At 40.3% G+C, this 27,545-nt stretch overlaps 1 protein-coding gene across 1 annotated transcript in view; it reads right to left on the minus strand.

The window, feature by feature from the left end:
* The window catches only part of LOC109911124 (c-Maf inducing protein), a 102,004-nt gene that overhangs the window by 17,581 nt on the left and 56,878 nt on the right, over positions 1 to 27,545 (minus strand). Inside the window, exons 11-15 of the mRNA XM_048605962.1 lie at positions 19,999 to 20,064; positions 17,979 to 18,005; positions 16,193 to 16,241; positions 11,101 to 11,208; positions 7,381 to 7,497 (exon numbers count right to left, since the gene is read on the minus strand). Of these exons, the coding sequence (XP_048461919.1) occupies positions 7,381 to 7,497; positions 11,101 to 11,208; positions 16,193 to 16,241; positions 17,979 to 18,005; positions 19,999 to 20,064 (367 nt within the window). The remainder of the gene's footprint in view (positions 1 to 7,380; positions 7,498 to 11,100; positions 11,209 to 16,192; positions 16,242 to 17,978; positions 18,006 to 19,998; positions 20,065 to 27,545) is intronic.

The raw sequence follows: 27,545 nt of genomic DNA on the forward strand, positions 1-27,545 counted from the left end.
TTCTGGGGGTCTTTTTTGTAGCAGTACCTTTAAGCATCCCTGCCAATGCTGCTTAAGATCCAGTACAAATGGACAAATCTGTTGTGGTACCTCTTTGTTTAAAGAATCAACTCAACATTTGGTTCAGATGAGTGCCATTGGTAACTAAAAGTTGTCTAATTTAACATGGAGGCCAAAGAATGACACAAGGAAGTTGTCATCCAATCAGGGCAGTTTCTTTCCACATTTTATGCCCATAATTTACCCTGTCACCCAGATTCTTAACATTAAATGCAGGGGAATATGAATACATCTCTCATTAGGTCATCCGTACATACTTTTCTGCTAAAGTAGGAATTGATTCCTCATGTTGCTGCTCAGGGAATGTCATATAACAGGAGTTATGGAATGTGACAGGGAATGTATGGCTTGAAGGTACAGTTGTGTTCCTCCACATTCAGATTAGATGATGTGATGTGAAGTGGTACAGAGGTCAGGGTGCAACATAAAGGCATTGAAATATTCATTTTACAACAACTTGCATTTGTATGGCAAAAAACTTCTCAAGTTGCTTCAAGGGAGTGCTAGTAAACAAAATTCAACACTGCCATATAATGAAATGTGGGATTACTACAAGCATGGTCAAATATGGAATATTTAAGGAACATCTTAAAAGAGGTGAATGAGGTTGAGAAGCTAATAGGTTTAGGGAGGCTTAAGAGCTTAAGTCCTAGACAGTTGAATGCACAGCCACCAGCAGAGAAGCCTGGAATTTCCTGGAATCCCATCGTTAATGGCATTGTGGGTCAAAGTCCAGCAGGTGGACTGTGGCGGTTCAAGAAGGCAGCTCACCATCACCTTTTCGAGGGCATCTAGGGATGGGCAATAAATGCTGGCCAGCCAGCGATGCCTACATCCGACAAATGAATTTTTTATAAAGTCATTAAACTCAGGGGTGGACATAGATCATAGAACATTACAGCGCAGTACAGGCCCTTTGGCCCTCGATGTTGCGCCGACCTGTGAAACCAATCTGAAGCCCATCTAACCTACACTATTCCATTATCATCCATATGTTTATCCAATGACCATTTAAATGCCCTTAAAGTTGGCGAGTCTACTACTGTTGCAGGCAGGACATTCCACGCCCTTACTACGCTCTGAGTAAAGAACCTACGTCTGACATCTGTCCGATATCTATCACCCCTCAATTTAAAGCTATGTCCCCTCGTGCTAGCCATCACCAACCGAGGAAAAAGGAGCCCACCCTATCTAATCCTCTATCATCTTGTATGTCTCTATTAAGTCACCTCTTAACCTTCTTCTCTCTAACGAAAACAGCCTCAAGTCCCTCAGCCTTTCCTCATAAGACCTTCCCTCCATACCAGGCAACATCCTGCTAAATCTCCTCTGCACCCTTTCCGATGCTTCCACATCCTTCCTATAATGCGGTGACCAGAACTGTACGCAATACTCCAAGTGCGGCCGCACCAGAGTTTTGTACAGCTGCAACATGACCTCATGGCTCCGAAACTCAATCCCTCTACCAATAAAACCTAACACACCGTACGCCTTCTTAACAACCCTATCAACCTGGGTGGCAACTTTCAGGGATCGATGCACATGGACACCGAGATCTCTCTGCTAATCCACACTACCACGAATCTTACCATTAGCCCTGTACTCTGTATTCCTGTTACTCCTTCCAAAGTGAATCACCTCACACTTTTCCGCATTAAACTCCATTTGCCACCTCTCAGCCCAGCTCTGCAGCTTATCTATGTCCCTCTGTAACCTGCAACATCCTTCCGCACTATCCACAACTCCACCAACTTTAGTGTCATCTGCAAATTTACTAGCCCATCCTTCTACACCCTCATCCAGGTCATTTATAAAAATGACAAACAGCAGTGGCCCCAAAACAGATCCTTGAGGTACACCACTAGTAACTGAACTCCAGGATGAACATTTCCCATCAACCACCACCCTCTGTCTTCTTACAGCTAGCCAATTTCTGATCCAAACTGCTAAATCACCTTCAATCCCATGCCTCCGTATTTCCTACAATAGCTTACCATGGGGAACCTTATCAAACGCTTTATTGAAATCCATATACACCACATCAACAGCTTTACCCTCATCCACCTGTTTGGTCACCTTCTCGAAGAACTCAATAAGGTTTGTGAGGCACGACCTACCCTTCACAAAACCGTGTTGACTATCCCTAATCAAATTATTCCTTTCTAGATGATTATAAATCCTATCTCTTATAATCCTTTCCAACACTTTACCCACAACCGAAGTAAGGCTCACTGGTCTATAATTACCAGGGTTGTCTCTACTCCCCTTCTTGAACAAGGGGACAACATTTGCTATCCTCCAGTCTTCTGGCACTATTCCTGTAGACAATGATGACATAAAGATCAAAGCCAAAGGCTCTGCAATCTGCTCCCTAGCTTCCCAGAGAATCCTAGGATAAATCCCATCCGGCCCAGGGGACTTATCTATTTTCACACTTTCCAGAATTGCTAATACCTCCTCCTTATGGACCTCAATCCCATCTAGGCTAATAGCCTGTATCTCAGTATTCTCCTCGACAACATTGTCTTTTTCCTGTGTGAATTCATTTAGCACCTCTCCTATCTCTTTGGACTCCACGCACAACTTCCCACTACTGTCCTTGACTGGCCCTAATCTTACTCTCGTCATTCTTTTATTCCTGATATACCTATAGAAAGCTTTAGGGTTTTCCTTGATCCTACCTGCTAAAGACTTCTCATGTCCCCTCCTGGCTCTTCTTAGCTCTCTCTTTAGGTCCTTCCTGGCTAACTTGTAACTCTCAAGCGCCCTAACTGAGCCTTCACACCTCATCTTTACATAAGCCTCCTTCTTCCTCTTGACAAGAGATTCAACTTCTTTAGTAAACCATGGTTCCCTCGCTCGACCACTTCCTCCCTGCCTGACAGCTACATACTTATCAAGGACACGCAGTAGCTGTTCATTGAACAAGCTCCACATTTCAATTGTGCCCAGCCCCTGCAGTTTCCTTCTCCATCCTATGCATCCGAAATCTTGCCTCATCGCCTCATAATTGCCTTTCCCCCAGCTATAACTCTTGCCCTGCAGTATATACCTATCCCTTTCCATCGCTAAAGTAAACGTAACCGAATTGTGGTCACTATCACCAAAGTGCTCACCTACCTCCAAATCTAACACCTGGCCTGGTTCATTACCCAGTATCAAATCCAATGTTGCCTCGCCTCTTGTTGGCCTATCTACATACTGTGTCAGGAAACCCTCCTGCACACATTGGACAAAAACTGACCCATCTAAAGTATTTGAACTATAGCGTTTCCAGTCAATATTTGGAAAGTTGAAGTTCCCCATAACAACTACCCTGTTCCTTTCCCTCCTATCCAGAATCATCTTTGCAATCCTGTCCTCTACATCTCTGGAACTTTTCGGAGGCCTATAGAAACCTCCCAACAGGGTGACCTCTCCTTTCCTGTTTCTAACCTCAGCCCATACTACCTCAGTAGACGAGTCCTCATCAAACGTCCTTTCTGCCACCGTAATACTGTCCTTGACTAACAATGCCACACCTCCCCCTCTTTTACCACCTTCCTTGATCTTGCTGAAACATCTAAACCCCTAAAAACAACTAAAAGATCAGAATTGGAGGAGCACAGAGATGTTATAGCATTGTAGGCCTACAGGAGATGTCAGAGATAAACAGGGGTAACGCCATGGAGAGATTTATAAACAACAAGGAAAATATTAAAATTAACTTGGACTGGAACCCAATGAAAACAACTGAACACTGGATGATGGGTTAGTGGGAATTAGTGTCAGTTAAGATATAAATAGCAGAATCTTGGATAATGTTGGGAACTTTGAGTTTGGGGGTGTGGGAAGTGAGATATGAAGCTGTCCAGACACCAACGGAACATGAAATCAAGGGGTAACAAAGGTGAGGGTTTCTGCACCAGATGAGCTGAGGCAGGGGTGAAGTCAAGTAGCACTTCAATGGCTTTGGAAACCCGGTTTTGACTGCAGAAGGGAAATGTGGTGAGAAACTCTTTGTGAGGTCAAATATAACAGCAAGGTTGTGAATGGTGTTGTTCAGTTTCCAAAATGGTTGCCAGGGAGAGGGATGTAGTCAGTGGCTGAGGAATGAACTTTGCACTGGGGCCTGAAGACAGTGGTTACAGTCTTCCCAAAAATTTAGCTGGACAACATTTCTGGCAGAAAATCAGAACCCAGAATCAAACTGTTGGGATTCTCACTCACTTTTTGTTTTTAAGTAGTGGTTGCCCAAGATTACTTTTTAAAGCAGACAATCTGACTGTTCTGTTAATCTCTGGACTTGTTCCGCTTAACCTACAAATGCAGTTTCTTTTCTCTTTTCGAAAGAAAAACTCAAGGTTATGAACTACATTTTCACATGAGCCAATTACTTGAAATATATTAGCCTAGAATAAACTTGTCTATAATTAAATAAAATGAATAGAAATGCATGTTCGTATATCATTTCTAGAGCAAAATTGAAGAACAAACTGACAAGTAGAGAGACATTCGTACACCACAGCCTTTTACATGTAGTGTAAATAAAAATGAACTATTTAATATAAGCTTGATACTATTGCCATTGTAACTTTTCACATCCTTCCATCTACTTCAACCAGATGCAGTCAATTCTTCATCCAAGTTTATTAATGGGTGTCCACAGAGACTTTTTAAAATAGGATTTGACAGCAAGCAATTATAATGAGAGCAACTGCTAATATCAGTTGTATGACCAACTTTCCCTTCAAATTGGAATTTTTCAATGACACTCTCTTGAAATGCCCGCTCATGAGGAGACCAATGTTCACAGTACATTATATCGTTTGCTTTGCATGACCAGTAGGCAAATAATATTTTCAAACAGGCTTTCGCAGTATTTTGGACAGTACATATTATTCACAAAAAAACAAACTCCTGGCAGTGAACTCACTGTTGTGATTCGGTCTCTGGGGCAAGCTGAGCTTCACTTGCACAGTTCATGAATGTCATCAGAAATCCTCAACTGAATTACAGCATTTTGATTCACTGCCAGCTACCAATTATAATATATTTAATGACAGTCATTGGAGTACAAGACTGTAGCAGCTTGGATTTCAACAGACTGACTATTCTGTTGTCAGTACCTACCCCCCTCCCCGGGTCCTAACAATAACATTCTGTGCAATCTGCAGAAATTTTCTCTTATTTTCTCTGATTATTCGTTGCTTCTGCATTTGGATCCAGTAATCTGTTCATTGTCAAACTGTCTAAACAGTATGCTAAGTAAATGTAAGATTTAACTGAGACACAATCCTTACAAACAACACTGTTGTTAGGGGTGATACTTCACTGCAGTACAGCTCTCAAGTCCAGAAAGTTTTACTTCATAAACAGGCATTGAATCACTTACCCACTCCTATAAAACTAAATTAGAAAGTAAAAGAATGTTTATTGTCTGAACATCTTGGCCCTATTTAAAAATCTGATTCTTTTCAAGTCAGGCGTCAATATAACTTCACACTTGCCCAGATTTACAAATTGAAGAGCTGCTCTGTTCTAGTGAACTCCCTCAAAAATCAAAATGACTCTCTGGGTCAAGGAAGTCTGCTTTAATGAAGCTTCTTTAGACCTTTGACAAACTGAGGTGCCTCCTAACCCTATGGTCCCTGAGCATCTTAGTGGGAAGATAGGTGCCTCAGAGCAGTTTGGGGGTGGGAGGAAGAAGAAATGGTCACATACTTTTGACATTATAAAACCTATACAGGAATATATCTAAAAAGTGAATAAACCCATTGAAACTATATACAGACTGTCAAAGTTGTCAAATAGTTGTCAGAACTGTCACAAGAATTTGAACATCAATTCTGTTTTCATAAGAGATTAGTTACAGGAATTTTAATATTTTTTAACAACTGGAGTATTTTGTTGAATTATTATATCAATAGACACATCGATCTATTTTATGTCAGCAGAGTTTCTGGGGTTTCATGATGATGGATACCAGGTGAGTTGGCATGGGGACAGATGGTGGCATGCTTTGGCACAGTTAACAAAGGCTATAAGAGGCTGCGTGAGGGGCACAGGAGTTGTGAGGGGCCAAGTGCCTACGAAGTGAGTCATTTGGTGGGAATAAAGAGACTGGAGTGCTTAGGGGGCACAGGGTGGCATGGAGTTACGAGGTGGCATCAACTTGGCCTGGGGTGGGGTGTGTGGTGTGAGAGGAAGGGGAGGCATGAGAGAGACGATGATGGCTGAAGCGATGTTTTGGGTTTTATCCTTTTTTTAATATTAAATTGCATACACAGTGTCAACGCATGGAAGCAGCAGGTACGCCCAACCCAAATTTGCAGCCAGTGGCCTCCAAACTTATTTGGAGGTTTCCCGGCCTAGCAGCCAAGTGACATCATAGCCCTGAAGTGTAAAACCGATCTTCTATGGAACTTTGACCAGAAACTGGGAAAATGTTCCATCTCTGTACCCAAAGGGAAAGCTGGGGCCATTGTGCCTACTTCAGAGAGCTCAACTCATAACTTGAGATTCAGATTTGAAACGTCAACATCTAGGAAAGGGATTCCCCCTCCACCAACTGGTCTGGAAGCAGATGGCACTAACTGAGAGATTTCTTTCTGAAATGTTCAAAGCTGTTCCCATCAGGCTGGAGCTGGATCCATGAAGGTATCTTAAAAACAAAATCTCTGGCTGTCTCAAACAACAAAAGACAATAAAGACCATGTTGGAGAGAATAAAAAGTGCAGTATCAGTCTATAACACAAATCCAGTTTGCATGTTACTGTTTACAAGGGGTTTCATAGAATCCCTACAGTGTGGAAACAGGCCATTCGGCCCAACAAGTGCACATGGCCCCTCTGAACAGCATCCCACTCAGACCCATTCCCCATGTCTAACCCACTCAACCTAAACATTCCGGGGCAGTATGGGCAATTTAGCATGGCCAATCCACCTACTCTGCACATCTTTGGACTGTGGGAGGAAACCGGAGTGCCCGGAGGAAACTCCACACAGACAGTCGCCCAAGGCTGGAAGCGAACCCAGGTCCCTGGTGCTGTGAGGCAGCAGTGCTAACCACTGTGCCACCGTGCCGCCCCGTAGGTTATTTCATAGGACATTAATTACATTTCACTGGCCAATCAAAATAATTTATAGTGGCTTGAAAGCGGAGAATTTTTACTGGGAAAGTAAGTTTTACCTTCCTTTCTAACTGTTATGAAACAAAGACTTACATATAAAATGTGATGTTGCCTATGACAACCGAAACAAAATATTGATGCAATATGCAGTTAGGATAAATGCAGAGTTCATGAGATTACATAACCCATTGCAATGTGGGAGTCTTACCTCTACCATTGTTTGATTTCCTCTCAAAGCCAGCAACATACATGGCCCCAGTTTGTTCTCAGCCAGTGAAAGCAGGAACTTCTTTGTCTTATAACAGGAACCCATTAAAATGTGCACCTGAGGAGAAAAAAAAAATGACTGTACTTGTGTGACAAGCAAACTATCACAATGCATACACAGACATTTGCAATTTTTCTATTTTCATTGGGATGCCGGGGTGGAATGTGATGTTGGTAATGCCAGAAGAGCTGGCAAGAGCCTAGCACTGCCTACATTCCAAAAGGCTGATTGAACTAAGTGCTGATCGGATGTTTTTCTACTCCCAAGAGTTGCTGGCCAATCAGAGTTGGCTTCTGGTGTATTTCTGCTCCGTACTGCCACCAGGCAGGCATTGGCTGCTGTCACTAGTGCACATACCCACCAAGGCCCAGAGTGCAAAGTGAGTCAGGCCGCAGGTGGGTGATGACAGAAGGACGTGTCGTGGGGGGAGGTGAGAAAGGGAATCTGCAGCAAAGTTTATCAGCAACTCCCACTTCCTGATCCCTAGATCAGACTCTGAGAGCCTAACAATGAAGGAAGCTCTGGAAGCTCTCAGGTAAATCCAACAGGGTTTGCTTCTCAGATTTCGCCTAGGTTACGCCTCCACCCAAAATTCATTCCGCACGTAAAGGGCCACAGTGGTAGTGGGGGGCGGGTGGGAAGGCTGAGCACTACAGACCCCAGACTTGGTCAATGTAGAGGCAAAAAATCAGCACAGTCCCCATCTAACACCCTCTCACTCAGTAGGTTCTTCCAATGCTACCACTTCACTGGATAGGCCAGGGGTCATTTACTTCTGACCATACAATTCAGAGACAATTAAGTAGCACATGTGCCACGCACCAATAGCTATAGTTTGCATTTCTTGACCCCGTATGGCATGTTTTAAATCTCGGAAGGGCCTCAAAGAAGCACAGAGGGAAGGCAAAAGCACCTGAGGACCTTCGCTACTCCACTGTGTCCTCCCTCTTCTGGGCCCAACCTGCATCTCCCCTGCCTTATCCCAGGAGTGACAGAGAAAATGAAACTGTAATGACTAGCAATCTAGAATCCCTCATCGGCCACATTTACTTTAATACTGGCAGCAACCCAAGTATGGAGTGTGGAATGCTGTGAGATTTCATAAACCTACAATTGCATAGGATAGGCAGCATAGAAACAGGCCAGTGGATCTGACTAATCCATGCCAGTGTTTATGTTCGACTTAAATCCCATTGGGGCGGCTTGGTGACTCAGTGGTTAGCATTGCTGCCTCACAGCACCAAGGACCCAAGTTCAATTCCACCCTTGGTGACTGTCTATACGGTGTTTGCATGTTCTCCCTCTGTCTGCATGTGTTTCCACGAAGTGCACCAGTTTCCTCCCACAGTCCAAGGATGTGCAGGGCAGGAAAATATATCACTGTAAAAGTGAATTTCAATTTGAATTTTCTTGCTCAATAAATCCTTTACTATTTTGATAATTCAAGGCATTTGCACTGTGCAAAGCTCTTTGCCATATCTGCAAATAAACAAACAAATATGCAAGGATGAAACAGATCAATGACACTTGTTCTTGGCTTAAAGGAATGTTATTCGAATCTTTCTCCCAGAAAAAAAACAGAAAGAGGATCATGTGGCAGTGTCCTTCCTTATCTCCTTCACCTGGTCAAATCAGGATTACAAGAATTCCATCAGGGAAGCCTAAGCTGGCTCATTGGATCTGCCGGAGATTGACTGTGGAAGCCAAATAGTTCAACTAAAGTTCAGACAAAATGACATCATGTGAAAGCAACCCTGGAACTTGCCTATGACAACAAACACAATGGTCCCATTTATCCACTGCACTTCAATCCCTCAAGCTTTTCATAACATAGCTGCAAATTTGAATATGTGGCGAATCTTCAACTGGAAGCCAGAATGTAAAATTACTTACTCAAATTAAAGGCCAAGTAATATTTATCACTCTTAGTTCTTCCCGTAAGCCAGGGCCATAAAACAGATATTTGCAACAGGCTGCTATAAGGCATGCGTCATCCAAGAAATTTAAAACCTCCTAACACAGAAACTAACTTGGAGCAGTTGTCTATCTAAAGCCTGGGGAATAATTAAATTATTTTATGCATTTGGACTTAAACTCACTGGGAGGTCTGGTGTAGTTGAATCTGCTGCAATGGAACCACATACAATAGTTCAATCAATGCAGAGAGCAAAGCGAGAGGTATGATAGTAAGTATCACGTAGAGGATCAGGCAGAGGAACCGTGGTGTAAGTAGAATACAGAGTATTAGGTCTGCTGCCAGGTAACTTCAGCATAGTTGTAATCTATACCCAAGTGAGATTTGAAGTGAGCTCTTGATAATGAAATAAATATAAACCCTTTCTGTTCTCGGCAAGATTCCACTCAGAGTTAGACTTTAACTGGTTTAAAAGGAGTCTGAGCAGCACAAAAGTGGCTTGCCGTTTGTTGCAAATGTGGTTGGCACTACCTTTTAAGTATCTAATCTGTGGGTTGCTAAAGAGCCCATCTGTTTCAGATATATAACAACAATAATATGCAAACTGGGTTCCTACAGAGGGCACCAAATATTAACTTAGGATATCAATGAACTAGAAAATTACTTTTTTGGGAGGGCCCAGGAGTATGAGCATTTGTGCTTCAAATAAAGTTGTTTCTGTCTCATCTGATACCCCTTTCCCCAAAGAACAGGCACCTCTTAACCTGTCAATAGGTCAGGCCTCTGGAATACCCACCATTTGTTTCTCAACCACCCCAGGGTTTTCCAATGAATATGGTTTGGCCCTTAAAGTGGACTGGACATTCCTTGACACCATCAGATGAAAGGCACCCTCTGACCAGTCTGACAGCCAAAATCCTTTGCCAGAGGGGTCTGCTGGAGTACTGGCTAAACTGTTCTCAAAAATATGGTTGCAATGGACAAGGATGTTGGACAGAAGCAAATCGAGGATTAAGATCATAAACTTAGCAGAGAAGAGATAGAATCATAGAATCCCTACAGTGTGGAAGCAGGCCATTCAACTCATTGAGTCCACACCAATCCTCCAAAGAACATCCCCCCTTCCCTAGCCTTGTAACCCAGCATTTTCCTACGGCCAATCCACCTAGCCTGCACATCCCTGGACTGTGGGAGGAAGCCAGAGCACCCCGTGGAAACCCATGCACACACGGGGAGAACGGGAAAACTCTACACAGACAGCTGCCCAAGGGTGGAATCGAACCTGGGTCCCTGGTGCTGTGAGGCAGCAGTGCTAATCACTGAGCCACTATGCCACCCCAATGGGACTCAAGTCGAACATAAACACTGGCATGGATTAGTCAGATCCACTGGCCTGTTTCTATGCTACCTATCCTATGCAATCCATATGTACAAGTACAGTTTGGAAACTGCTTCACATCTAACTGAAATGAATCACGACAGTGTGCTGACAGGAAGCATGTTAAATTACAATTAATCTGCTTACAGTGGGACTATTAGAAGCAAACATATTGGACACAAAAAAAAACTATCATTCATTTCCAATAGATGAAAGAGAAGGAGAGGGGAAAGTTTTTGATTATTTACTGCATAGAATATTGCATAACTTCATACAATTTTAACTCCATTTAAGCAACATATTGTTATCTTAGATTTATTTATAACATAAACAGAAGATATTAACTCACATTATTGCAAACACGTACCATACTGGCAAAAAGCTCCCCATCATCATCACAGGCGACTCCTCCTGGACTGTAGAGCTGGAACCAACCATCTTTGCCAGCTCGAACACTCAACAAGCAGGAATGGACCTGCCAGAATACAATTGATCAGCTTGAGTGCCGTGCCTTGTATTTAAAGCATGCTCAGTGACCCATATTACATGGGTACAGGATGACTTTTACTTATCCAGAAATCCAGTTTTAAATGCAGGTCAATTTAATATTTTCACAATCAATGAATCAGTCATTCTGTGTACAGGACCTCATTTAAAGCGAGGAGTTGTGGGCAAATGAATGACTTTACTTCAGTGCAATTTTAGTTTAAAAAATAACATGAAATGAATAATTGCTTCATAAAGACATACAAACACACATACACATATGATAGAGATATATATATATGTTTATACACACACAGAGATACAGACACACACACACACCATAACTGTCATCATGTAATTGGGACATTATTTTGCAGAGGTGGGGCAAAAATGTTCAAGTAAATTGCCAAACCTAGTTCACAAAAGGACATATTAAGCACTGTGAAATCAGATATTAATCTGCCCATCTGAATTAACCAAAAAACATGGATGCATTAAAAGGTCAAAAACTACAACATGACTCACATTGTAACACTAACCAATATGCTTCGAGTTAATAGCTTGATTTGTTGTTTTGTTTTTGTTCCATGTTTTCATTATGGTCTACTTCTTGGATAATCAATGATCCTCATGTTCAAACCAACCCCCAAAGCAATAGTTAATTTTCTATACCTATATCAAAGATAACTATTCCATAATTCACCAAAATTCCTCAGAGAGCACCACCAACACTCACAACCACTACCATCTGGAAGGACAAGTGCATCTCAAAGATGGGAACACCACTGCCTGCAAGTTCTCTTCCAATTCATGCACCATCCTGACTTGGAAATATATTGCCGTTCTTTCATTGTTACTGGGTCAAAATCCTAGAACTCCCCCACTAACAGAATTGTGGGTCTACCTGCATCATTTAGACTGCAACAGTTCGAGATAGCAGCTCACCACCACCTTCTCAAGAGTAAGTAGGGATGGACAATAAATGCTGGCCCAATCAGTTATGTCCAGATCCCATGAATGAAAACAAAAACAAAACAAATAAAAGTTAGTCCTTATGATCAGTGTGACAAAAATCTGAGGTCAACTGCTACCAAAATTTTCAGTTGTTCTGTAAATATGGCAATGGTTTTGGTTGATCATCAAAGCCTGGCTCTACTTAATAGGTGAGGAGTGGATAGCCTGGTTAATTTGTCTGCCTCCCTATCCCAGCAATATGAAAATAAATTGTGAGATAGTAGGAACTGCCGATGCTGGAGTCTGAGATGACGAGGTGTAGAGCTGGATGAACATAGCAGGCCAAGCAGCATCAGAGGAGCAGGAAAGCTGACGTTTCGGGTCTGGACACTTGTTCAGAAAAAAAAAAGGGTCCAAACCCGAAACGTCAGCTTTCTTGCTCCTCTGATGCTGTCTGGCCTGCTGTGTTCATCCAGGTCTACACCTTGTCATCTGAAAATAAATTGTAGCCTGTCTGATGCCAATCAGCTAACTCAGAGACCGAGATTGGATGGCGCATTCAAAAGATATATACTCCAAAATTTATCTCGAAGATAATGGTAAGACGAAGAGCACTTTGCTATTTACGGGAAAATTGAAACAATTGAAGTGAGTGCAGATGCAGGGTTAAATATAAAAATATGGGAGTCAATGTTCAAGCTGCTCAACTGGCCTGTAAACTGTACATGTTCAGCGAGGCATTCCTGAACTGCTGTCATAAATGCAGACTAAACTCACCACAAATACATAAGGCAGTAACTATTTCAATCTAAACCAAACAACCCCTTTGTCACTGAAAATCAGCTTTTAAAAGTTTGAAATCTGATTTCTTCAGCTTTCAATTGTTGCCATGATTTGTTTCGTCCTTGTTTCTTCTCTCTTCTCACTCTTCATTTAATATTTTCTTCTCTTTATATCTTTCTGCGCCTGATTTGACGTTAAGTTCACTTGTCAATGTCAATTCTTTGTTTTGAGTCCATGCTGTTCATGAATAATATTTCAAGCTGGAAAAACAGAAGTTGCTGGAAAAGCTCAGCGGGTCTGGCAGCATCTGTGAGGAGAAATCAGAGTTAACGTTTCGGGTCCTCAGAACCTTCTGAGGGAGGGTCACCAGGCCGGAAACTTTAACTCTGATTTCTCTTCACAGATGCTGCCAGGCCTGCTGAGCTTTTCCAGCAACTTCTGTTTTTGTTTCTGATTTACAGTATCCGCAGCTCTTTTGGTTTTTAATTTAATTTTTCAAGCTGGTTGAATAAGAGTAGGGACAGTAGTTTTTCTTGAGCATACAATTTCATGTACAGCACGCTGAAAATATGATCACTCCCAGTGCCCGTTTCTAGTGACAGTAGAAATCGGAGAATATGAAGTAGATTAAAAGTAGATATGGTGCAGGAGGAAAGTCCTTATATTTGTTCGGCATTAACAGCTGTGGGGCAGTAGGACCTGTTCCAAAGGCAAGTTTCTTCTTGATCAGACCTGGAACCAATATCATTCTGGAAAGGTAAACTAATGCATTGGAAAAGAGCGTAAACTAATTTGTTAGGTGGTTGGGTAATGAGGTGTAGCATTTAAAAATAGAAACTAAACATACTGATGGACAGAGTTAGAATAGATGAGAGCACTGAAAATATTAAGAGGTCTAAACTTAGGTTTGGAATACATTTATGTAAATACATGATATAGTTAATGCACCCAGGCAAGTCATGAAAATAATACACAACAACATCATAATGCTCTGTATACTTGGGTTAAAATATCACTCTTATTAATGAAATACTCAATGCTACATTCTCTCTTTGAGGTCTCTTGTGACACAGTATTAGTGTCCCTACCTGTGGGCCAGAAGGTCTGAATTTCAAATCCCACCTGCCCGGAAGTTTGCATAACAGGCCCAAACAAGTTGATGTTGAAAAAATTGGTTGGCATGTTCAAGCTCAAGCTTACCTCCATGATGGTGAGCAGCAGTGAAAACACCATCATTTTCTGGATGTATCATAGAGTCATAGACCACTGAAACAGACCCTTTGGTCCAACTAGTCCATGCCAAACATAATCCCAAACTAAACTAGTCCTACCTACCTGCACCTGGCCCATTTCCCTCCAAACCTTTCCCATTCATGTACTTATGCAAATGTCTTTTAAACATAATTGTACGCACATCCACCACTCCTTCAGGAAGTTCATTCCACATGTGAATCATCCTGTGTGTAAAAGATTTGACCCTCATGTCTTTTTTAAATCTCTCTCCTCTCACCTTAAAAATATGCCCCCAGTCTTGAAATCCCACATTTTAGGGAAAAGCCAACTACTATTAACCCTATCTATTGCCCTCATTATTTAATAAACTTCTATAAGGCCACCTCTCAACCTCCTACGCTCCAGTGAAAACAGTCCCAACCTACCCAGCGTCTCCTTATAACTGAAATCTTCCATACCCGGCAACATCATGGTAAATCTCTTCTGAACCCTCTCCAGCTTAACAATATCCTTCCAATAACTGGGTGACCAGAACTGGACATGTTACTCGCCTTATTTTAAGCTAACCTGCACCTTTAAAGAGGACAGTGTTTGTGATTGCAGCAGGTGCAGGGAGTCAGATGATTGCTGAATCTAATCTGGGAAAAACAGGATGGCTAAACATGGGAAAGAGCAGTTGCACAATGTTTTCCAGTGCTGCCACAACTTTTCGTGCAGAAACAGCAAAGACAAAAAGTCGTCCTGTATCCATAGGGGTCAGGAAGTCCTCTGAATACACAGCGAGGAGGCAGGGGATGCAATTGGCTTTGAAGGAATAGCTAAAACCTAGAAAACAGTTGTGGTGAATCACTTTTTTAAAAAAGACTGGTTGGCAATCTTCTCAGGGCATTGGCAAGTTGGCGCATATAGTAGATGAAGGTCAACACAGAAGATTGAGGGCTGATCTATTGGTAGAAAGTTTTCAAAGAGATTGTAAACATTCAAAGTTTTGGCGTTTGCGCAAATTCTTGAAGGTGGTGGATCAGTTAAACAAGCTAACTAACAATGTAGGATGCAGTGTGTACAAATAAAGACATAAAATACAAAAATTAGGAAGTCGGTCATTCTCAACTTAAATAAAACTCTAGTTTGGCCAAAGCTGGAATATTCTACCCTAATCGGGGCAGAGCACTTTAGAAAGGGCATGAAGTCTTTGAACCTTTGAAGAGGGTTTAAGAAGAAATTGACGAGAATGATCATGGAGAAGCAGGAATTGCATGTTATGTGAATTCTGGAGGAGCTGACATTGTTCCTCTAGGAGCAGAGAAGGCTTGGAGCAGATTAGATGCAAGTATTTAAAATAAGGATGAATTTAGGCAATTTAATAAATCATTTCCTAGCTTTGAGGCATTGATAACAAATGAAAATGGAGTTAAGGTGTTTGGTCAAAGAATTACAGGTACCATGAGGACAATTATTTTTTAATGCCATGAGTGATTAGGATTTGGGATATATTGCCTGATAGGGCAGTGGACACAGAATCAACAGTAGCCTCAAAATGGTATAAATGCTTGAAGGAGATTGCAGAAATATGGAGGAAGTAGTGGGGGGCAGAATAGTAGGACTAAATGGATTACTGTTTAAAGAAAGAACAGCATAAACTCTATGGGTGAATGGCCTCCTTTTATATTGTACCATTCCATTATTCTATGACACATTAAATGCAAAGTGTACTTAAATGTGGTTTAGAAAGGTATGCCGAGAAATTATTATTGTTGGCTCACACAGCCAAATACTTTACATGTTTGTGCCTATCTGCTACGCTGAGGAGGCGTTATGCATTCTTATGTTTCACTCCTGCTCTATATCCAATGGGAGATTTGAATCTTTACAGAATACAAGAAAATAATTAACTCGTGCATTATAACAAAGAATGTAATGCATATTTGACTGTTAATTTGGTCATCTATAAATTCTAGTTTATGTTGAGATAATTAGCAAGCTATTTGGTGATTTTTACTCACTTCTTGCCTTGGATCTTCTGCAAATCTCTGTATGACGTACTTCAGTTCCCTGAGAAAATGTACAAATAGGTAACTCTACACCGTCCAACTCCTACTGTCTTTACAAACAAAGTGTAATAGCAACTTTTGTTAAAACTAAGAATAGTTTCTACCCTAGCTCATTTTGCCGCTGACAGTGAATTTGGAATCACAGAAGACTAAAAGACATTACACTATCGTGGGAATTTTTTCCTCTTTGATAAAAGGTTGAAAAGATCCCAGTTATTGGAACTGCACATCTGTTCTCCTGCCAAACTGAGGGCAAGACTCAAGATATTTGAAGAGGTAAAGTTCATCAAAAAAGATTTCTTTAGTACTTAGATGTAAAAGGCTGGTTTTGAAACCTTCATCTGCTCTTCAGTTGGAAATTTGTACAAGTGCTACTCTTGTAACTGATTAACATAAAGTGGCGTTTTTAACTAAGTCTATTCACTCCTGTTTTCTCAGCGGATACTGAGTAGAAGCCAGGTTAACATGACTGAAGCACTGTTTTTGTAAAGGCAGTATTTAATTAAAACTTTTTTTTTGGTGAGGGAGTGTCTGGAGCAACATGAGCTCTGTTATTTTCATCACATCCAAGTGAGAAGATGACGTATTTCAACACATTTTATAGCACTGTATTATTTGAAAACAAGATTTATCATCTGTTAAGTTGTGCATTTTAGAATAGAATTCTACATCATAGCTGACAAATTTCATTAATGTATTGTACTTATGTTTAGGCCATTGGGAGTGGAAAGATTACTGGAGTGCATTACTTCACATTAATAACTGAGGAAAATATTACTGGATCTATGATCATTCCTGCATTTCTAAAATGTTGTACTAATCCACAAACCAAATAATTCTGAATTGTGCAACTGATCACACAACTGTTTTGAAATTACTCAAGCATTAAGAACTGGATTATTTAAAAAAAGTCCTTAGAATTGTAAATATACATGGACTATATATACACATAGGTACTAAAGCGTATATCCACAGCGCACTAGTAATACATGCACTACACAGTAATCCTGATGTGGAGGTGCCGGTGTTGGACTGGGGTGGACAATGTCAAAAGTCACATGACACCAAGTTATAGTCCAACAGATGGTTTCAAATAAACCTGTTGGACTATAACCCGGTGTCATGTGATTTTTGACGTAATCCTGACAACTGAGAAGGAATGATTTATGCTGCTGACATACAGGAGCTAGAAAGTATCCTTCCCCACAAATCAATAATCAAATTTCTGAAGTACTCCATTTCAGTAGAATTTAATCATACTTAAACAATGAGCACATAACATCGTATATCATTTCATATTGTCCAGCTAAGGGAAAGGATTCATTTAATGTATTTTAAAGTATGTCCATTGTCGGAAATGGTTTTTTAAAAATGAACATCACTGATTAAGAATTAGTATTTCCCAATGAAGCATGTCAATGGTTTGGGAATAAATAAGTTTGAACAGCCAGTTGAGTCATATTTAACTGTACATCTTATCTCTTAGGTACATTTGTATTCCATATATTTTATAACAGTTTCTCATATGAATCAATGAAGAATGGTTTGCTAGCTGGGGTTGGGGGTTAAGGGAAGATCCAGTAAACGGCATGTTTGCTGTCTTGTATGGAACACAGAACATAAGGAAATGTCTCACAGTTCAGTATCTTTTTGTCCATGTCCGTCACTGTATTCAGTGTTACAAATTAAATTGAACTGTACTCTTATCTAGGTAAAACATATAAAATGTGTTACTTACTTTGTGAACTTCACATGTGCAAGTGCCCTGTTGACAAAATGCACAAACATTTCATCCATCCATCCTTAACACAGCAGTATAAAATTTATTCATTAAATCTATGTGGTTTGATAAATTTTAAAATATTTTCACAAAGCATTCATAAATTCTAACCTATACATATTAGGTGCATGGAGCATAGTAGTTCAAAATAACTTCATAATTTTTTTTATTTTCCATTTTCAGTTCTAAATAGAGCAAATGGAAATTTACGTAAGTATATGCGATTAGAATGCAGTAGAAAATTATTAAAGATCATTCTTTTCGCTACATCAGATTAGCAACTTATTCTGTGAACTCTAGGATCAGATCTTTGAATTGGTAGAAAACAACAAAAGAAATTAGCAATAGATTAGCCATTGTTTTCTTTGCCTTGTTGATGAGTTTCAGTTGATGTTAGCTGTACTGACTGAATGATGTGTATGACAGAATGGGGTGACAGATGCTGAAATTATGTTGAAAGCTTGATTAAAGCTAATTCTGACCCTTTGAAATGACTGTACTGATTACTCAAAGAAAAATCCCAAAGAACAGCACTGCATAACAGAGGCTACATTTCATATTGATGCCCTAGGTAGGCAATGCAGTCTACATAGAGACGATTAATATAAATGTACTGCTGATAGGAAAAGAAAATTTCAGAAGTTATTTGTTTTAAGCTACACAAATAACTTTCAATTTTGGATAATTGACCACGGATGTCTCATTCAAAATGTTTTAAAAATTCTTTCACGGGACATGGGCATCTCTGGCTAGATTAGCGTTTATTGTCCATCCTTAACTGCCCTTGAGAAGGTGGTGGTGAGCTGCATTCTTGCACAGCTGCAGTCCACGTGGCAAAGCTATGTCGTCGTTAGGGAGGAAATTCCAGGATTTTGACACAACAACAATGAAGGAATGATGCTATAATTCCAAACTGGAATGATGTGTGGCTCAAGCCATTTTTGGTTTGAAATCTTCTCCTGACCTAGTAGTATTTAGCCGATGCCCATAAATTATTTGGCTTCCTTTGTGTCGTCATTCGTGTCTATAGAATTCCTGGCATCAGGAATATGGTAGCATTGTGATCATGTTATTTGTCCTGTAATCCAGAAGACTGGACTAATGCTCCAGGCACAAAAGTTCAAATCTCACCACAGCAACTGGGGAGTTTAAATTCAATAAATTAAATAAATCTGGAATAAAAAGCTTGAATCAGTAATAATAACATGAAACTACTGGATCATTCAGTGATGTCCTTTGGAGATGGAAGTCCATCATTATTGCCAGTTTGTGCTTATATTTGACTCCAGACCCTCAGCAATCTGATTAAATCTTAACTGTCCTTTCAAATGGCCTAGCACCTCACTCATTGTTTTCAAGGTATGCAAGGTCAATTAGTAATAAAGAACTTTGCCAGTTAACAAAGTAAAATAAAATTTTAATTAAGTCCTTTTTTCACAAAGAAACCATAATGTTTCTCATGTTTACATTTTTATCTCTCAAATTAATCTATTTTTCTATATAGTCATGTATGTTTGTCCAGCCCTGTGATTACTGAACTAAATGTCAGTTCTGATTGGTTTCTACAGCTTCCCTCTTCAGGATGGAGATCCGAATTCCCCATTTTAATTCTTGAGCTTCCAATATGCATTTTCAAGGCATTTGAAGCATCTACTTCCATCCTTTCCTCGAGAGAGAGGTTTAATTATTTTGTCATCATACTCCGTTGGGTAGCTCTCTCTTTCTACTTTACTCATAATCTTGCACTTGAGTCTAGTACCAAAATGTATCAACTTTTATCTATATAATCTCAATTCTGTTCTTTCCTATGCCATTGATTTGTGTGAACAATAGCTTCTGCCATGGTTTCTACCCAATTTATATGTTACCACTCACATTACATCCCTTACGCAGGCAACCAGGAGACAAAACATTGATTTTCACTTCTTAGAATACTTCTTAGAAGCAATACATGTGTTCTTTATGCTAACATACTTACTCTTTGGGAAAGGGAATAGGTTGAAGCAGACTAGCAAGAGCGGGTCTCCAGTCATCATAATCTGACCTGCAGGACAGACAAACAAATATGAACTCCTGCACTAGTTACACTTCTGTTTACAATTAACACACATTTCCTAAAAATCAAAACAAATATCCAATAGTTCACTCAGGGTCACCGGACCCAAAACGTTAATTCTGATTTTTCTTCACAGATGCTACCAGACCTACTGAGCTTTTCCAGCAACTTCTGTTTTTATTCTGATGGCTCACTGCTTATTTCACTGTACTTGAAAATTCAAACTTCTCCCAAAAAAGTAATTGTACAATAAATGAACTATTCAATTTTGAGTGTGATAAACCAATAAGGTTCCAAAAGCTGTATAAGAACATAAAAAATAGCTGGTGACGTACTCTATTGAGCATGCTCTATATTCAATAAAATTAAGGGTATTCTTCTATTTAATTTCCACATTCCCATTCCTACCCTATTGCTGTATCCATTATTCCTATAAGCATTAGGGATAAAATAAAAGAACCTTGTGTATTTCTGATGATTATGAATATTCCACAATTTTTCTGTGTGAAACAATTTATTTCTCCTGAGTAAATATTTCACAAGCTAAAGCCAGCAATTTACAGGAGCAAAAAATAAAATCATTGACACGTTCATGTGAATAACCTAGACATAACTCAACCGCACACAGTCCTCCAGAATGGATTTAAAAGTCACAATGAGATCTAAGGAGTCAGTTGCCCTTAATGAATTATATCATCAGTGGAAGCAAATTCTGGATTTTTTCCACTTATGTGAGAGACCATGATTAAAAAAGAGTGATCTCATTCTGTCGCATGTGAAGTACAGTCATTTTACACTTTCAAAACAAAATATTTGAAAGTTTGTCAGATATGCCATTACATTCATATAGTCCACACTAATTAACAGTAAGTCTGACGAGAACAGGTCTTATTTAACTTTGTGTTTGGTTCATGTACGGATTTCCCTGAAGCATGAAATTCACGTAAAGATCAAAAGTCCTTTCACAATTGTCTGGCTTAAGCTGTGCTGATCCCGTGCATCAAGTGTGTAATTCAGCTGTCTAAGAAATGTTCTTTCGGTTTCACCCTAACATCAAAACAAGATGTCCTATTTAAAATCTTCTGGACAGTTTCACTAACTGATCCATTGTCTATTCTGGAAAAAACTTTCAGTACGGTGTACGAAGAATTACAGAGTGAAGGACAATGAGTTTCGAAGGCACAGTAGAACAGTTATGCAACCATTGCCTGTGGCAATGCTGGTCTGCCAAGTCCCCATTAGTTATTATTAAGCCCATAAGTTTAGATACATAAAAATTATGACATACTTGTAACTTTGTATTTATTTTTCATGGGTATTATTTTTAAAGATAAGATGCAGCAGCTTACAATGCTGATTTCTGACATTCTATTTGAAATGACGAGGACACTTAATTTTGGCTGCGCTGGGTGAGTTGTGCAACTGATTTCAAGGGAAAAGTGATGCAACATCAAAATTACAGCAGAAAATAACAAGATTATCATCTTGCTATTTATAAAACCCTGAAATGTTGCTTTATGGATATCAATTTGACAAAATATTGTTTAAAAAAAACTACATTTTCCAGTCATACAAGTAATTAGGAAATTGATCGAACACCGCTTTCTATCCTAAGTAAACCATTGATGCTTTAGACTGGATGGCAAGGCTGTCAATTGGTAAAGCTGTCCTTTACAATGGATTCTTCTCGGAGGATTCTGCTACTACACTGTATCCTTAAATGAACCCATCCTGTTCCTTATTATTAAACCACCCTAGTTACTCAATTCACCACCACACTGGTCGCAGCTTGCTCTAAGTGGAGTCTGTTCATTCAATGAAGTCTCTCATAAGAGATGGACAGCTCAAATTGAAGCTCATGGAACTGAGGACAAGTTATTGACCTGATTAGCAAATGTTGAACAGCGTAAGAGAAATAGACAGGTGCTATAACTGGCAAGCTGTGACCAGAGATGTCGCACAAGGACCTGTGTTGCAGTGTCAACTATTTAATGACTCTGATTACAAGATGAAGAGCTACACATCCAAGTATGCCAATGACATCAAAAAAATTAGCACAAAGTTAAGCAGCGGAAATGAAAGCACTAAATTATAAACATATATTGATTAAACAAAAGGGCAAAGGTATGGCAAATGAAATAGAGGAAAAAGGTGACTATCAACTTTAGACATAAAAAGGATTGAAAAGAATATGCTTTAAATGTTGAAAAGCTTGAAACAGTGGAGGTCGAGTAGACTTAGGAGTCCATGTATACAGATCATTAAAACTGTCATGGCCAGGTACAAAATATATATTCAAGGGTTGATGAAATGTTGGCCTTTGTATTAATAGGAGTGAAATACATGATGTTGGAAGTCATGCTACAGCTAAACAAAGCCATAGATTGACCACACTTGGAGTACTATATTCAGTGCTTCCAGTGTGCTCTGTAATTCTCAAAGTGAGTTAAGGGTCGGGGAGCCAGTAAACTGGGCACCTCCAATTAATGGCTCATTAAGTTCAATGAGGAGCTGGACAGAAACAGAAGGAGATCTTCGAGCGACAAAAAGGAAGACCGGCCATTAGTGCACATCGGTCTGGAGCACAGCACAGGGCCAGAATGTGACATTGTTGCTGAAATAAAATGGTGACATGAAAGGGTTCTTCAAACTCAGAAGGTCAGGCAATGGCACAAAGTTTCCAGTGCTTGAGCAATGTGAAATAAACGGTGATTGGTCGTGTGGTCATGTCTGTGCACAGTGATGATGCTGACCCTCTGAGCTCCATTCTATAAAGACAATAGCAGGTCAGTCACTGCTGCTGTCTACCTTCGAGCATTGCAATCCAGAGGTAGTTTCAGCTTCCAAGAAGTGCCTGGCACCACTAATTGTGCACTGAATTCACCTCTGGCCAATTAGAGACTTTGCATACTGAAATAGTACGCGTTGGGTTCTTAAGCCAGGATTGAAAATCTAGCCCAGATAATGGAAGCTTTCAATCTATTATGGGGAACAGTTAGGTAAATTGGGAACAATCTATTTCTGCTGGTTCGGAAAGCGAAGACTAGAAAACAAAAGCTACAAATTAGAGTCACAGCTTTCAGCAGTGAAGTTAACAAACATTTCTCCATGCAAAGTCTCAATCCAAAATGATGGCAAAATACATTGTTCATTTCAAAACAGAGACTGATAGATTGCTGTTAACCAACAATATAAAGGGTTACGGGGCCAAGTTCATATATGGAGTTATGTCACAGATCAGCCATGATTGCAGTGAATGATGCTAGATTTATTTGAGGGGTCAAATGGATTTTTCCTGTTCTTGTGGTTTATAAATAATCTTGGAATTTTGACGCTGTATAAGGGCAATAAACCTTGCTACAAGTGTGTAAAACATTGCTCAGATCATTCCTGGAATACTATACACAGTTTGAAACTAATTACAGAAGGAAGGGTCCATTCCCTTGACAGAGCGCAAAATGCATTCACCAAATTGACTTCTGGAATAAGAAGGGTATCTCATCAGGAAAAATTGAGTAGAATGGTCTTATATTCTCTTGGGATAAGAGATGATCACATGGAAACTTTGAACTTATTAGAAGATTTTCAGGGTAAATGATGAGAGGCTGTTAACCCTGGCTGGAGAGTCTGAAGCTAGCAGCCATAGGCGCAGGAATAAGGCGTTACTGATTAAGGACTTAACTGACCAGAAATTTTTCACTCAAGGATAGTGATTCTTTTAAATTTGACACCATAAGATATAGGAATAGAACTAGTCCATTCGGCCCAAGGAGTCTGCTCTGCCATTTGAACATTGGTGATATGTTTCTCAACTTCATTTTCTTACCTTCTCCCCATAATTCTTGATCCTCCTACCAATCAAGACCTGATCTCTGTCTTAAACACACTCAATGACTTGTCCTCCATAGTCCTCTGTAGCAATGAGTTCCACAGATTCACTGAAGGAAATCCCTCATCATTTCACTTCTAACGGGTCATCCTTTCAGTCTGAGGCTGTGTCCTCGGCCCTGGTCCCTCCTACTAGGGAAACATCTTCTCCATGGCCGCTCTATCCAGGCCTCTCAGCATTCTGTAATTTACAATCAAATACCCCCTCATCCTTCTAAACTCCATTCATTGCACACCCAGAGTCCTCAACTGCTCCTCATATGACAAGACCTTCATCCCTGGGATCAATCTTGTAAGCCTACTCTTAACTCACTCCAACAAATTCCTTAGATATGGGACCCAAAACTGTTCATAATACTCCAAATGCCATCTGACCAGAGCCTGTATAGCTTCAGCAGTATATTTAAGCTCTTGTATTCTAGCTCTCTTGAAATGAATGCTAATAATGCATTGCCTTTCTAACTGCCAACTGAACCTGCACATTAACATAAGACAGTCCTGAACTAGGACTCCAATTCCCTTTGTGCTTCAGATTTCCAAAGTCTTTCCCCTTTTAGAAAATAGTCTATGCCTCTATTCTTCCTACCAAAGTTCATAACCTCACAATTTCCCACATTTTATTCCATCTGCCACTTCTTTGCCCACTCTACTAGCCTGACAATTCCCTCTGCAACCTCTTTGGTTCCACATCACTACCTGCCCATCTACCTATCTTTGTGTCATCAGCAACAACGCCCTCACTTCCTTCATCCAGATTGTTAATTTATAAAGTGAGTAGTTGTGGTCCCAGCATGGATCACTGCAGAACTCCACTAGTCACCAGCTGCAATCATGAAAAAGATCCCTTAATGCATACTCTCTACCTTCTGCCAGTCAGCCGATCCTCTATCCATGCCAGTAGCTTGGTCCTAATAACATGAGGTCGTATCTTATTTAGCAGCTTCCTGTGCGGCACATTGTCAAAGGCTTCCTCGAAATCCAAGTAGATCATGTCCACTGGCTCTTCTTTGTCTAACTTGCTCATTATCTCCTCAAAGAATTCTAACAGATTTGTCCGACATGACCTCTCTTTGATGAAGCCGTGCTGACTTAGCCCTATTTTATCATGCATTTACAAGTAGTTTGCAATCTCATCCTTAATAATAGTTCTAAAATCTTATCAACAACCGAGGTCAGGCTAACCAGCCTATAGTTTGCTCCTTCCCTTCTTAAATAGGGATGTTACATTAGCCATTTTCCAGTCCTCTGGGACCCTCCCTGACTCCAGTGATTCCTGAAAAAAAAACATCAATGCCTCTAAAATCTCCTCAGCTATCTCCTTCAGAACTTTGGGGTGTAGTCCATTAGGTCCAGATGATTTATCCGCCTTCAGACCTTTCAGCAGCATCTTCTCCTTAGTCATGGCCGCTATACTTACCTCTGGCTCTGACTTTCTTGAAGTTCTGGTATGTACCAGTGTCTTCCAGTGTGAAAGCTGATGCAGACCATTTCTCCACACCAATTTTTGAACTACACATTTTCTTCTTTGATCTTGATGATCTTGTGCCAATTTCCTCGTGGCTTAGGTAGTAATCCACAGATTTTCACCATTTTGGTTCTGCTTTTTAATTTAGCCCCTAGCTGCTCAAATTCCCTCAGCAGAACCTCTTTCCTCAAATCTACCTGTATCATTGGTACATATGTGGATCATGACAACTAGATCTTTCTCCTCCCACTCCAAGTTCCTCTGTAGCCCAGATGAGATATCCTGAAATTGGGCACCACACAGGCAAAAAAGCCTTTGGGACTCTCGATCCTGGCCATTGAGAACAGTCTCAATTCCCCTAATTATACTACCCACATTTACAACTACATTTTTCTCTTTTCTCCTGCTTCTTGAATGGCTTCTTGTACCACAGTCAGTTTGCTCTACCTCTCTACAGCCCCCATTCTCATCCACACAGGGATCTGAAATCTGCTAGACAAGCTCAAGGGCTGAGGTTCCTTCAGCACTGCTTCCTGGATTGCTGGATTTCAGGAGGCAGTCACGCCCCAAGTTGATTACCAACAAGTCAGGTAATCTAAGGGGGCGTGACTGCCTCCTGAAACACAGCTTCCAGGTAACACTCCCCCTGATGTGTTGCAGCATTCAAAGCTCAGACTCCAACTCATCAAATCTAAGCCTGAGTTCCTCAAGCAACCAACTCTATGAACCACAATGTGGACCACCAGCTCCCACAACATGCAGATACAACACATCACCTGAGCCAGCATCTCTATTTCAATTATGCAGTTATTCATTTCATTTTGTAGAAGTTTCATGCTGGTATTTTAGTTTGTAGTATGTAAATATTTCCCCTATTTACCTTCAACGTGCAAGTAACCTATAGTATAGTCAAATTATTAGTATTTCCAACCAATCAACTTAAGGTTTACTTCTAATGTCACTACAGAGGTTCTCTTTACATTGCTGAATGATCCATAATTAGAAGATGGCATTGGCAGATGAGAACAGACTCAACAGCGCTTGAGCGAGTTTCAGCAGATCTGGCAGTGAATGGCTAAACCAGATACCTACCAAATTGCTTCATGTTTGTGCCCCTTAGACTTGCAGTGCAAGAGAGAACAGCTAAAAATGAGAAACAGCAAAGTGGGTTTTAAGGATAACCAAGATATCAATGGTGAAAGTGTTGATATTTGCTTACAATAAGGCTCCCTCCAACTACCAACTGACAACACACTTTCTTTCTGTAGACTCTTGGTGGTGAATTAGGATCGCAAATGAGTGTTAGAAGGTTCTTAGAAATTTAAAAAAAAAAATGCAGGGCTTACATTTTTCAGAATGTGATCAAACACAATGACCACCAATTCAAAATAACACCAACATTTCCTTTATCGGTTACGTAGTTTTTAAGAAAATACAAAAGATGAAGATTGTGGGTAAGATATGTTGTGTTTTTGTCCATTATATGCCTTCCAACTGCACTCTTGAGTATTTGCGAAATAAAAGAGAACATTGAAAAATCTCAATCCCGAGAAAAGATAGGGAGCTAAATTGGATAGCTCAAAAATGGGGGCCGTGAATTGTCATACATGATTATTCCTTGCCTACCAATACAATTTGTGCATGCAGTCAACATAAAATGTTCATTGGCTGCATATCAGCAGGAGGGAGTCAATATCATTACTTGCCAGCAAAACATGGGCCTTGTCTGCTTTTCTTAAAAGGAAGTTGTATGGTGGAAGTTGAAAGTGTTAGAACCATTTGAAACTGTGATGTGCAATGATCACCAATAGTCTGTCAACAGGAGACAGACAACGTGTGCAGATGATGCACCTGGGATCTTGGTGGAGGAGGTAAAAAGGGAGGAGAAAATCCTATGTCCATCCTCCAATCACTCTGAAATAGCAGGAAGTACAGCTAGCCATCGTTTGACAGCAGAAGCTTGGATTTGAATGCAAAGCAGCAAGGAGTTAATGACCTCACACAAATGGCCAAGGTTACAGAATGCATCTTCAAGTGATATATCCCACCAAATGCAGCACTAGCGTCATACTCAATGCATCATATCCTCATTGCTCACTGATTAGCAATCGCAATC

Source organism: Rhincodon typus, chromosome 15, assembly GCF_021869965.1.
Source record: "Rhincodon typus isolate 14 chromosome 15, sRhiTyp1.1, whole genome shotgun sequence".
In the NCBI taxonomy this organism is placed as follows: Eukaryota; Metazoa; Chordata; class Chondrichthyes; order Orectolobiformes; family Rhincodontidae; genus Rhincodon; species Rhincodon typus.